At 32.9% G+C, this 14718-nt stretch overlaps 2 protein-coding genes across 3 annotated transcripts in view; one reads left to right on the top strand and one right to left on the bottom strand.

The window, feature by feature from the left end:
* LOC126889477 (alpha-1,3-mannosyl-glycoprotein 4-beta-N-acetylglucosaminyltransferase B) overlaps positions 1-12608 on the bottom strand; it is a 359292-nt gene extending 346684 nt beyond the window's left edge. The window contains exon 1 of the mRNA XM_050657800.1: positions 12285-12608. Coding sequence (XP_050513757.1) covers positions 12285-12423 — 139 coding nt within the window. The 5' untranslated portion in view covers positions 12424-12608. The remainder of the gene's footprint in view (positions 1-12284) is intronic.
* LOC126889476 (probable 3',5'-cyclic phosphodiesterase pde-5) overlaps positions 1-14718 on the top strand; it is a 423420-nt gene that overhangs the window by 43912 nt on the left and 364790 nt on the right. The gene's annotated exons all lie outside the window — the stretch shown is intronic.

Raw genomic sequence — 14718 nt, 5'->3', positions numbered from 1 at the left:
CCTTAAAAACTAGACATCTAACTAAAAAAACTAAATAAAACATTTTTTTAGCTTATAAAATAACAGATTCTTTCCTTTATGAATCTTCTAGTTATAACACAAAAAGAGTTATAACACAAAAAGAGATATGGTAAGTGAAAACAACTTGTTTTCTTGGTGCATGCTCAAATCAGTGTATTTAACTTGAAATAACAGAGAAACGGTCGATTTTGGGTGTACAATGCTACCAATAATTTTTGTTGTGCTTGAAAAGACCTTTAAAATAAGCAATATTAAATGTCGATTACATTCAAACGATGCGAGATAAACTGTAAAAAATTTGATGACTAACGTATTTTAAGAAAAAAACGTTCTTGGCGCCGACAGAAGTTGGATCGTGTGCGCACCATTTGTGTGCCACTTGAAAACATGTACTAACGCGTACTAATCTAACGAATCCGCCACGAACGCGTACCGAACACAGGGCGCGAAGTGTTCGGCGCGCATATCTATATGTACCTTTAGATTTTACGTCTATTTAACCCCTCATCCACAAGAATTTAAATGCATCGTTTTCCTTTTACAATACATTTTACTATAGTGTTATTTTTATGTTCAAAAAGTTGGGCGCGTTTAAAATGAATGGTTTTTGAAAAAATAAGATCAAATTATTGAGCGCATTTTTAAATTTTCTTAAAAATCTTCCTTTTTCTCCATGTAACTCGAAAATGATAAGAGATGCCAAAAAAAAGATGCCATACAAAAATGAAGGTTTCTTCTAGATAAAGATTTTGATTTTATTTTTTATAACAGTATCTCTTATCATTTTCAAGTTACATGGAGAAAAAGAAGATTTTTAAGAAAATTTAAATATGCGCTCTATAATGTGATCTTATTTTTTTTTGAAAAACCATTCATTTTAAACCCGCTCAACTTTTTGAACATAAAAATGACACTGTAGTAAAATGTATTGTAGAAGGAAAACGATGCATTTAAATTCTTGTGGGCGAGGGGTTAAATATACTTCCCAACTTTTTTCTTAAATTTCGTTAGTCATCAATTTTTTGCAGCATATCTCGCTTAGTTTGAATGTAATCGACATTTAATATTGCTTATTTGAAAGGACTTTTCAAGCACAATAAAAGGTATTGGTAGCATGATATACATAAAATCGACCGTTTCTCTGTTATTTCAAGTTAAATACACTGCTTTGAGCATGCACCAAAAAACAAACTCTTTTTACCTACCGTATATCTTTTTGTGTTATAACTAGAAGATTGAAGAAGGAACGAATCTCTTTGTTTTTTTATGAGCTATAAAAATGTTTTATATAATTTTTTTAGTTAGATACATTGTTTTTAAGGTATTCGCAAAAAACCGTTTGAAAAGGCCAACATTTCAATGAAAATGGCCAAATTTCAACCACGAATAACTCTAAAAGTATTGAGTTTTCGAAAAAAAAATTATAGAACAGTTTTTGCTTAGAATTGGGTTCTCTAGCCACTTCCATAGTTGTTTAACCAAAAAATTTTGGACAAAAATTTTGGACACCTTGGGTATTAGTGCAAGCTATGTAACGCACAGCTGAATCTTATGTTTGTGCGTCACAGTGTTGCCATGCCATTTCTTTCATAATTTCAATCAATGTTAAATGTACCTGCAAGAATAATAGAATAAGAACGTTTAGTTCTCCGTCATTATACTAGGTAGAATGACAAATGAGGTGTCAAATGAAAGCTTATAATCCAAGGATAGTACTAAATAAGCGTTATATTGGGGATTTCTAATGGCGACATTAAAAGTTGCACTATTTTTTTTTCTATAAAACATTTTGATCTAAAACTTGCCAGAAAACTTTTTTGTACTTTCTACTTTCAAATAAACGTGATTAAGAAGCTAAATTTTAAACTTCGTCACACAAATTTTGCGATTAAACTTTGCAATGTACAAATCCGCACCTTTTTCTTTGAAAAATTCATAACCTTTATCATGATAAGAATAAAAACTTGAAGCAGGTATCTTTGTCTTCAGAAATGTTAGAGCTATATACTGTAAAAATTTCAGAATAAAATATTAAAATGGAACAGAGTTGTAGCGAGGTAAACGCAAAAAACGTGATTTAATTTTTTTTATTTTTAGGTTAAAATTGCGATTTTGACAATGTTCCCCCACATAAAATTCAAAATAAACCTCATTTTCGTTTTCAGCACCCTCAAAAATATAAAGTATGAATAAAATTAGCCATTCACCCCTCCTTGGTCAGTATCTCGAAAACTAAGCGCTTTTTCGAGGGCGTCCCGCTCGTGTATAATATCACAAAAAATTGTGACGTGATAGTATGAAAAAATAGAGGATACGGCAACAGTGTTACAAGTGATGGTCGGATCCAATGCCAAAATCTACACAGACATATTAGGGTGCACTAATATCCGTTATGTCCAAAATTTTCCACCCCCAAGAAGGGGTGGGAACCGCCCCCAAGACAAAAGCACACATCAGCATAGAGTAGACTTTGAATAAGGAGATATTTTCAGGCTATTCCTAAAATTTCATTAAAATCCATGCAGTAGGATAGAATTCGGAGGTAATAACCTGTTCTTACTCTCATTGACTGCCCTATTATACATTTTATAAAAAATGGTTCAAATAACACCTGTTTGACATCAACATGGGAGTGAGACAGTCATCAGTAGAGCTAGGAACATATGCACTTAAAAAACCCTAAAATATGCATGCAAATATGTACAAAAAACAGTTGAAATATGCACTAAAATATGCTTTTATGCATTTTGCATATTAATAAAAAACGCAGTAATCCTTGTTTTGAAGGTATTTAATTATTTATTTTATGCCAATGGCCCTAGCACTCGAGGCTCGAAATAAAAAAAATATTTATTTTTTGCCAAAGTTACAAAAAATATTTATTGAAATTTCAATTACCTACATCATTATACACACACCGGCAAAATTAGCCGAACACGTAAAAAATGGGACATGTTTGATGTCTCGTATTTCATAAACCAGTGGTCCGATTTGAGTTATTCTTTTAGTCTGTTATAGCCTTATTATTTAAGAATATCGGTGTAATAATATTGTTGCTAGACAGGTAAATGTCATTTTATACCGGATGTAACAAGCATACTGTGTTTTTTTCTTAAAGTTCGGAACACCCTGTGGAATATTCCAGCATATTTAAAATATTAAAATTAAAACTCGATTGTAGAATTATGCTTTCTTAACATTTTCTTTTTTGATTCATTTGCTTATGTTGGAAAATTAAAAAGTTATGTGCTTTTACAACTAGCCATGTTTTTTATCAATAAATCTTCATAGTAGGGGAGAAAAGTATGCTAAATTTGCAATTACTCGAGCGTTCTTGTGACCTGGAGTGGATTGTGAAGAGTGGGTGCTACAACCAAAAAAAGTTAGTTAAGTTTTCCATAAAGTGTGGGACTCTCCATTTTTCAATTTAATTTTCCATTTTCACCAATCGTTTTTTCCGATTATAGCGCTATTTATCCATAATAGGAAAAAATGTTGCGAATAAAAGTTGCTTATTTTTACGTCAAGGATCCAAATCTGCAATAAAAATTGGGGGCTCCTATTTAATATTTTAATGTCACCCCCCACCCCACCTCCGTGGCGGGTCGTGTTTGGTGCCATTCGGTAGATTTTTGAAAAATATTGAATAGGTGTATTTTGCAGTTTTACGATCTGATGTTCATTTCGCAAAATATCGCAGGGTTCGTATTTATAATTTTTAATTTACCCCCTACCCCTCTCCGTGGGGTGTCACGAGCCCCACGGAGGTGGGGTGGGGGATTTAATTTAAAATCTTAAATAGGAGCCCCCAATTTTTATTGCAGATTTGGATTCTTTACGTAAAAATAAGCAACTTTTATTCGACATATTTTTTCGAATTACGGATAGATAGCGCTATAATCGGAGAAAAATGATTGTTTCAAATGGAAAATTAAATTATAAATTGAAAAGTCCCCCACTTTATGGAAAACCTAACTTAACCTTTTTCTGATTTTAGCACATACTCTTCACAATCCAATAGGTTCCCATAACGCTCGAGTAACTGCAAATTTAGTATACTTTCCTCCCCTACTATGAGGATTTATTGATGAAAGACATGGATAGTTTTTAACGCACATAACTTTTTTATTATCTCATATAACTAAATGAATCGAAAAGGAAAATATTAAGCAAGCCTAAGTCTACAATCGAGTATTAATTCTAATATTTTACATATGCTAGAATATTCCACAGGGTGTTCCAAACTTTAAGAAAAAAACACAGTATGATTGGTACACCCGGTATAAAATGGTATTTACATGTCTAGCAACAATATTATTACAACGATATTCTTAAATAATACGGCTATAACGTACTAAAAGAATTACTCAAATCGGACTACTGGTTTATGAAATACGAGACATCAAACATGTCCCATTTTTAACGTGTTCGGCTAATTTTGCCGGTGTATTTATTTATTCTTTATATTTATCACCATCATTCTTTATTATATTATTATTACAACTAAAATATACATTATTAAACGTTTTCCTAAATTTTCTACTGAAAAACTGAGCCGTCTATCTGATAATAATTGTTTATACACAGAAAAACTTCTTTCTACTTCACATAAAGTTAAAGAAGCAAACTTAAAATATTGTATAATTGTGGGTTCTACCTATACCTATAACATTAAATTATCTTCATATTTCCCCCTCGTAATAATATTATTTATTTGAATTATTTCTTGATATCCCTAGTTTTTCTTTAACACCGCACCGTGCAGATTTTTTGATAGACTTTAATGGTTTCCCCAAGATATTTAATTTTTTCATTTAATGAATTGATAATTTCAGTACTTTGGTTTAATAAAATGTTTCGCTTTTCTAATTTAGTCATAATTGGTTCAGCAAATATTTACAAAATTGGTTTGGATATGTGTCAAATTACTTTTTAATAACGGTTTTTTTTAAAACATCCACACGTTTTTTATAGCACCTGAGTTATCTACATCGAAACTACAAATGACGCCTGTAATTCCCTCAAAATTATCGGTTATGAAATTTACAAAACTTAACCATGTTCCCCATCTAGTTATCACAGGCTCAGGTGGTAAAGACACATTTGGTAAACGATCTTTATACACCTCTACTCGCAGAAGCGTTTAAAAATATTTTTTTATATTTGATACAAGGGTATTGATCATTGGAAATTCTGTCCTTCCAGTTTCTGCTACGCTTTAAAGTGTGTCCTAAACAAGTAGCAAATTTGAAAAAAATAGTTTTAAATGTTGTCTATCTTTGTTCATTTGGCGCAACATCACTTAATAGTAATAAAATTTTTTCACTAACAAAATGTGACTGCATGTTCGAGACGAGTCCCATTCTTCTCTTTTATTCGTCGTATCCTTGCCGTATAAATTGTAAAAGGCAGAGATTAAAGATGTAACCAGAAAGTGGTTCCACGACAATTTTCAGATTTATTGTTTAGATCTGGGACTTCTCATTTCTCTTTAAATTTTTTTCTGTTGATATCACAAACCATACATACTCATAGACGTTTCACGGCCATGTTAATCTTTCGGATCGAATTAACGCCATCTCTTGATTGGAATGGGAACTAAATTGACAAATTTTAGTTTTGTAGGAATTTCAAATAATTATAAATTTTGCGGGATTTTTGATGAAATTTCGCAGGAAATTAAAACAACAGAAAGACAATTCAATGTTTTACTGAAAACTTCAAATGTTCCAATTTGTTTTCAAAATGCTATGAACACTACTGCCATGTGTCACGTGAAAGCACTGATGTGTAATATTGAGTTGAATGAAAATTTTTGAAAGGATCTTGTAGGATGATTGTTTAGATAAATACCTTATAATCTTTTACAAACTTCCAAAAATATATAGGCCCGAAATGTTGATGACACACTTGTCTATTGGAATAAACTGTTTCAGAATCTATTATATTGTTTTTTAAATGTGGAGAAACACAACATGGGATGATCAATGTAAACTAAAAATTCTACTCACAAAAGCGGAGAGGAGGTTAATACAATTGATTAAAATTGTGATTAAATCTAATTAGAAACGTAATACCACTATAATAAAATATTTAAGCCACAAACTGTAAAATAAAAAGTAAGTAACAAATTAATTTAATTGTCAACTGTCAGTTGTTAAATATGACAAGAGAATTGACTGACAGCGACATCTCTGGATTGGAATGGTAACTAATTTGCTGTCTTGACCTTGACAATTTACGTGAAACGTCTATGAGTATGTATGGTTTGTGGTTGATATCGTTTGTGGTAAAAAAAGTCTGAAAATATGCAATTTTAATAAATGCATATATGCACTTAAAAAATTTATCCAAAATATGCAAATATGCACTTAATATGTATTTTGCATATTTCCCGAGCTCTAGTCATCAGAAAAACCATTGTTACCGGCCATATAAACACCAAGACAGTACAAATTACTGCATATGCAGACGATCGATGTAGCTATCATTAGTAGGAACAAGCCACGACTAATGGAAGCGTTCAAGGAAATTGATCCTGAAGCACGAAAAAGCTAAAATAAACTAAGCAAAAACGAAGTACATGAATATCAAAAGAACACCTAAGAATGAAAATTATATCACAATAGAAAACTATACTATTGAACGTGTGGATGTCCAGGGGCGTAACAGAGGCCTGAGGCCCCCGTAGCATGAAGCTCGCGGGGGGGCCCATCTTGTCGTCTAATACATATATGTAAAAATGTGTTATTAGTAATATTATTTTGCGCATACATACGCTCATACGCAACGTATTTAAGCAACGCAGTATTGAAAATAAAGTTGCTCATCAGATTGATACAATGTGTCGTATGTATGTATTATGTATTAATAAAATTGTAGATATATTCGCTGATAGTAGTGCACGAAGAAAGTTGTTCCTCTCATAGAATAATACTATGTAATAATGTAGTCGTTTATTAATTTTCTTTCTATTATATTCTATATTTTATACCAATAAGGATGAAAAATGTAAGTTGTCATAAACAGTGCATGAATACACCAATAGCCCAGTAAATTACTGTTTTGGAGTGTAATTATCAGTATTAATTGCACGAGAGCTCTAAAATTATCGATTTGTTTCTCGAGTGACACTTTGACAGTTTTAATTTCACGACCCGAAGGGGAGTGAAACTATGTTAAAGTGTCACGAGGCAACAAGTCGATAATAATTTTAGAGATCGAGTGTAATTCGCTGAGATAATTTCATGAATAAAACTGTCTCTTTAAATAATTTTAACTAATATTTTATTAATATCTTCACCTGAATATTTGCTAAACCTGTTTCTTGATGGTTTTTGTGACAAGTTGTACAACATTAATTGTCATTAATGTGACTGAATGTTCATTTTTGAGCCCTTTCAAATAAAGCCCATTCAAAGAAAAGCACTTTGACACCTTCAGCGCCACGCTAGTTCACACAATTTTCATTCTGGGCCAAAATGTCTTTTTGGATGAATAGAGTTTTTTGTGTTATTTTTTACATACAACCTCTCTTTTCATGTCTAAGGCCAAACCCAATTATACCAGGAAATTGGCTCATAACCATAACATTATTCTCTACATATAAAAACTTAGAAAATGTGTCCTTTTAGGAGACACAGACACAACAGATCGAACACAACGAGCCATGTGTATCTTGTTTGGTACACAGCGTTGAGGACAGTGTGTATCTAAAAGGATACACTGGCGCTGAGGGTGTTGAACCGGTGAAACTTACAGGTAATGTAAAAAAAAGTTAATAATTTGTAAAGCGGTAATGATTTCATGTGGGTTGCTAAATTGGTGGAAATTTTCACATTTTTTTTTTCAAAAAAGGCTTTAACTGTATTTTGAGAATAACTCACTTTGTTTTGATGATAGAAATTTTTATAAAAAAGTAAAAATACCTAAAACTTTTTTTAAAAGTTTTAATGAGTTTTCCCCGAAAAGTGGTTTATTTTTTGATTATTTCACGTTGAAATATTTTTGTATAAGCTACATTTTTGCTACTTACATAATATGAATACTTACTTTTTAAGTTATTTGCGAAAAACCGCCTGAAAACGTGATTTTTTTATTGAACAATGTTGAACATTTTCACTCGTAAATAACTCGAAAAGTATTGACTGGACCACTTCGGTGGTGGCATTGAAAATTACACGGTATCGCCGTATTTCACGTTTAAGTATAACACATAAGTTTTTCTTACATGTGGCGCGTTTAGTAATTTTTTAAAGGGGCCCCATTTCCAACTCTGCGGGGGGCCCCGACGGGTTTTGTTACGCCACTGTGGATATCTTCACATTTCTGGGCACAGAAATAAATCAGAAGAATCCCGTAAGTAGCGAAAATTAATGCACATGTTTCTAGCGGGAATCGTAATATTATGCTAAGAAAATATTGATGACATCGAAATCATTAGACAAAGAACCAAAGACTATCTACAGAACATTGATTAAACTCGTAGTAACCTATGGCTATGTCTTCAGTAAAAAAACAATGAAATAAAAAGACGTATCGACATTGCAAGGGCCACCTTCATAAAGATGAGAAAATTCTTTTGCAACAGAGATATAAGCATCCATCTACGATGAAGAATGCTAAGAGGCTACGTATTTAATACGCTATTATACGGCATAGAGGCCTGGACTCTCAACCAGAACAACATAAAAAATATCGACAGTTTTCAGCAGGGGCGTCATTTGACAGGGTCAAGGGGGCATTTGCCCCGTCCCCCTCAACATGAAAATGACTGAAATTTACAAAACCTACATCAATTTTATTACTATAGTATTGTATAATGTCATCATCATCATCATCATCCAGCCTTCTGCATCCAAAGTTGAACATAGGCCTCCCCTAATTTCTTCCAGTTTTGTCGATCTTGGGATTTCTGCAACCAATTTTCAGCAATCCTTTTGACGTCGTCTGTCCATCGTGTAGGTGGTCTACCTCTACTTCTTCTGTCTTCTCTTGGTCTTCACACTGTAATTTTTTGGGTCCACCTCCCGTCCTTCATTCTGGCTACATGGCCCGCCCAATTCCACTTCAGCCATGCTACTCGCTCTATGACATCTGTGACGCCTGTTCTTCTTCTGATTTATTCGTTTCTGACCCTATCTCTGAGAGTCAGTCCAAGTGGTGACCGTTCCATTCTTCTTTGGGTCACTCTAAGTTTCGTTGCTGTGGCCTGGGTTAACGATAACGTTTCGGCGCCGTAAGTCATGACTGGAAGCACACATTGGTTGAACGTCTTCCTTTTCAAATAATTTGGCAAGTTGTTCTATAATATATTGTATATATCAGGGGTGGCCAAGCTCCTTAATAGTCCGAGCCACTTTTCACAAGTTGAAGTTTTTCGCGAGCCGCAATCAAATACGTTTTCAAAAAGTATGTAAAGAAGGTATTTACAATTTTTTTACCAGAACTTTTACTTACTGAAACCCTAAATAAAATTACGAAATATTAAAACTTAATTACATTTTTGTTTTCCTTCTTTTGATTATTTAATTCATAGGAGATTCTAAACAATAGAAAGCTAGAGAAATAAAAATAAAACTGATAATGTTTGATTATTTCATTCATAGGAGATTCTGACCAATAGAAAGCTACAGAAATCTAAATTAAATCGATAATTGTTGATAATCTCCCGTCGTCAAGTATATTACGTCAGATGCCCTTCGTTGCTACGAAAAAATACATTCAGTGACATTAATGACAATTTTAATGTTTTAAAAATTACAAAAGTGATGACTTTCAACCGTGAAATACTTATAACAACTGTGTGTTTAATTGTACTAATTTGTACTTACATAAATAAATTACAATAAAATTTTGGTTTTGAACAGTTTTATTCATGAAATAATCGCAACAAATTGCACTCGATCTCTAAAATTAATATAGAATTTTTACCCTCGTGACACTTTTAAATAATTTCACTCGCCTTCGGCTCGTGAAATTAAAACTGTCAAAGTGACACTCGGGAACAATTCAATAATTTTAGAGCTCTTGTGCAATTACTACTGATAATATCCCGTCGTCAAGTATATTACGTCAGATGCCCTTCGTTGCTACGTAAAAATACATTCGGTGACATTAATGACAATTAATGTTTTAAAAATTATAAAAGTGATGACTTTCAACCGTCAAATATTTATAACAACTGTGTGCTTAATTGTACTAATTTGTACTCACATAAATAAATTACAATAAAATTTTGGTTTTGAACAGTTTTATTCATGAAATAATCGCAACAAATTGCACTCGATCTCTAAAATTATTATCGAATTTTTGCCCTCGTGACACTTTGACATAATTTCACTCCCCTTCGGGTCGTGAAATTAAAACTTTCAAAGTGTCACTCGGGAAAAATTCAATAATTTTAGAGCTCTTGTGTAATTACTACTGATAATTATTTACAATTTGCTGATTAATAGATGGCAGTACTTCTCAGTAATTCTTTTAGATGCTGGTTAGTTAATACTGATAGGTGTTAGGATTTCACGAATTATAAAATGGAATAAAATGGTCCACACAAGTACGTTGTTCCTAATATGGAAATAATTTGACAAGCATTCTTTTTTAGGGTACCTACTTACATTCTGCTACAAATTTCCAAAATACGGTATTCAGCGTCGAGTTTTTCTAGTTAAATATTGTAAAAAAAATTTTTAAGTCGAGTAAAATGACTAAAATGTAAAATGTGTACCTAATCCAAATTACAAATTATATCCGTAGCAAGAGTGATACAAAAATCGGTCTGGATTCGGTTGCTTACTGACTTTTACATTGTTCCACTCTTATGTAATGTTCGTTAGCGCAGTTTTCGATGTGTCATATCATTCTTATCTTGTATGGAAATGGAATTTGTTACAAAGTCTTTCATGTTTGTTGTCAGTAATTTAAAAGACATTTTGAAACACATATAGAACAATAATAATTTTTTTAAATCATATCTAATACAAAATTGAAAAATAACTAGGGTACAATCGAGAGCCACAAGTAATCCTTCAAAGAGCCGCATGTGGCTCGCGAGCCGCAGTTTGGCCACCCCTGGTATATATAATGCTTGCCCCCCCCCCCCAATCAAAATTTCAAATGACGCCACTGGTTTTGAGATGTGGTGCTACCGTCGAATGCTGAAGATAAGTTGGTTTGAAAGAGTCACAAACTTTGAAGTAATACGAAGGATAGGAATAGACCCAGAAATTTTGTTAACGATAAAACGAAGAAAACTCGAATATTTGGGTCACCTGATGAGAGGACATAAATACGCATTACATACTTCAAAATATAATGCAAGGAAAAATAGAAGGAAAACGGAATCCAGGCCGTAGAAGAATGTCACGGTTGCGAAATTTGAGAGAGTGGTTTGGCTGCACCACTAATGAACTCTAGGTCAGCTGTATACAAGGTCAGGATAGCCTTGTAGATTTCCAATCTCCGATAGGAGTGGCACAAGAAGAAGAACCTATAGCTGTGAAACCTGGGTAATGACGAAAAGTGATAAAGCCCAACTCAGGCCATTCAAGAGAAAAATACTGAGAAAAGTATATGGCCCGGTGCAAGAGGAAGACGGCACATGGAGAATCAGGAGAAACAACGAGGTTAATGAATTGAATGAGGGTTACGATATTGTACGATTTGTGAAAAGCCAAAGAATGTCATGTTAGGGGGTCAAAGGGGGAAGACAAACGAGACTGCGATGGATGGGACACATAGAGAGAAGGAAAAACGACCTACTGAAGACCACCAGATAGAAGCCAGTAACTGAAAGACCAGGGGATCTTTCAATTTGCTGTCAGTTGCAAACAAATAAAGTATACGGAAAAACAGTTCAAAGGAAAAAAGACATGAATGTAGAATGTAGGATACAAAGTAAAACAATCAAGTATAAAGTTAGCAATTAAAAAATATATGATTTCAATCAAATCACAACAATCAAGACAGAACTACTTAATTTATTAAATGGCAATTTTACGTGCCAAAATTTTATAATGCACTTCAAGGCTGAAGTAATGTTTGTTTGGTTTGTAAATTATCCAGTTAATAAGACGATTCATTAAATAATAAAATTCACATTTTGAACATTATTGCAAAAGTGTTAGGGAGTATAAAGATAAATGTTTAAAGGCGCTATAAACTATAAACGCACGCAAATGTAGATTTAATTTTAAATTGTAAAGTTAAAACATTGTATCACCTAAATATAAACTACCTGTTCTACGTAATAGACCACCTACCTGGCACAGACAGTATGACAAATAAACAGAACGGCACAAACACTATAAATATAAACACAAAAAAACAGTTACGTTTTCTGAGAGATGACATACTTAAATTCACTATTGTCATGTTCAGTAATTGAGCGGAAGATAACATCTTCTTAATTTAGTTCTTAATAATCATATTAACGGCTCGTTTAACTACTATAAAACGATATGACCGAAAGTCAACAACGAAGTCAATAACAAACAACACGGTTGATTGTTTTACAAGAGACCAGCGATATACGCCCGGCGTACTTATGATCGGATAGCGGAGCGGTAAATACTTTCATATTAAAGGTCGCATAGTGGAATCAACACGCGGACACAGTGACGAATCCTATGCGGCGTTGGCAAATAGTGCTAAATATCGGAGTTAGAGAGAATTTACGGAACAAAAATCTTCTTCTTCTTTTGTATAGACATAACACTGTCTGTTCCTTCAATGTGCCTCTATAATAGTGCCTCTCTAGAGTAAGTTGTCGTTCCATCGTTTTCGTGGTCTTCCCACTGATCGTCTCTCGCCGTCCTTACTACTCTATTTGTTGTCATTCGGCTTATGTGGTCATTCCATTCTACTCTTCTGTTTCTTACCCAGTTATTAATGTTGCCCACCTTGCATCTCCGGCGTATAACTGCAATGTACTACGCCAAATAAGTGGTATCTGGTATCTGCGTAGTTACGTCCAAAGTTCTTAAGTAAAAGCAGATACCACTAATAAACCTTAGTATTTACACTGGATACTGCCAATGATAAAATAATATAAATTAGAGATTACTACGATATAAATTTATTAACTGAAACTTCCAATGAATAATAAAAGGTATTTAAAGTAGTTATGCTGAAATGCTCAAGTAAGACACTTCTACGACCATTAACGCTTAGTAATATATTTAATAATAGATATTTAAATTTGATCAGTTCAAAGTTCTGATGATTTTTTAAAATTTTGTTTATGTATTCCCAATATTGTTCTGAAGCTATTTCTGTGTGGCATTTATGTAATTTTTTATTCTAAATGGGAACTAAACCACAATTTAACTGAAAAAATGATTTTATTGACGTTTCGAAGTCCACATCGGATGACGTTTTCAAAATACAAAATATTACTAAATTAAACAAAAATGTTGTTGCTTAGCAAACAAATTCTTTTAATAATTTAATTTAATCTGACTCATTCATATCGGTAAAGCAAGAAACCCATTATGAACGGCCAGCACGGCACAGCCCGGCACGGCACAGCACAGGCCGGCCCGTCCAAAAACCCATTTGTAACGGCCAGCGCGGCACGGCACCGGAAAAATGATCATTTGCCATAAATGATAATGTATTTTTATTAATAAAATATATACAGAGAGGGGCTAAATTATCGAATAAATTCATTTTCTCTAAAATGGACGGCTTTGGAAGAAAATACCAAAACAGGTCTATTTTTACTTTTAAATTACAATTTTTTGGCATATACAGTGGAACCTCGATTATCCGTCACCTCTGTTAACCGTCAGGGTCCATTAAGTTATATTGTATACACAAGTAAAAATTGAGTCATCAATTCATTTTGTTTGAGCATTGCGATAAGCCAAACGAAATTCATTGAAATGTACACGTGCAGTTATGCCAACACCGCATTTTTTTATGTAAATAATTTTTGTTCTTATTCAGGGCTCTGGATTAAATTTCAATTTAAATAGGTAATGATAAATGATACCATACTTTTAGAGTTCTATTTTTAGAATCGCAAGCCGAAAATAAAAATGTACATCACACAAATTATTAGTTAATATCTGTGTGTCACCATAACAGTATGATTTTTATTTTTTTAATGTTCTGTTAACCGTCTTCTCGATTATCCGTCATACCCTTGGTCCGGTGCCCTGACGGATAATCGAGGTTCCACTGTATTTCATACTAGAGACGTCATTCATCTGAGCTTAATGATGTAATCGATGATTTTTTTTAAATGGGAATAGGGGTTGTGTGGCATCTCATTTGAAAGGGTGTTCAATCCTCTATTCAGTAATATAAACAATAATATCATTATTTATACAGGGTGGCCAAAACAATAATTTTTAAATTACATTAATTGACGCAAAAAGAAGAATGTATGTAATTTATTTAACTCAAAATACATTGTACTGCTGTCAGTAAATAGAAAAAAATGTTTATTTCACAAATAAACATTTCGTTTCACTTAAATTAAATCACAAACAGCCTCCCACCTACCTCTTGACAGTTTGAACATTTAATTTAAGCGAAAAGCAATGTTTTTTGCCAAATAAACATTTTTTTCTATTTTCTGACATCATTAGAAAGTATTTTGAGTTAAATAAATTGCATACATTCTTCTTTTTTCGTCAATTAATTTAATTAAAAAAGTATTTTTTGGCCACAAATGAGATGCCACACGAC

The sequence above is a fragment of the Diabrotica virgifera genome, chromosome 8, assembly GCF_917563875.1.
Source record: "Diabrotica virgifera virgifera chromosome 8, PGI_DIABVI_V3a".
Classification (NCBI taxonomy): domain Eukaryota; kingdom Metazoa; phylum Arthropoda; class Insecta; order Coleoptera; family Chrysomelidae; genus Diabrotica; species Diabrotica virgifera.
Note: the sequence above shows the minus strand (reverse complement) of the source record. Positions and strands in the feature narration are given on the sequence as shown.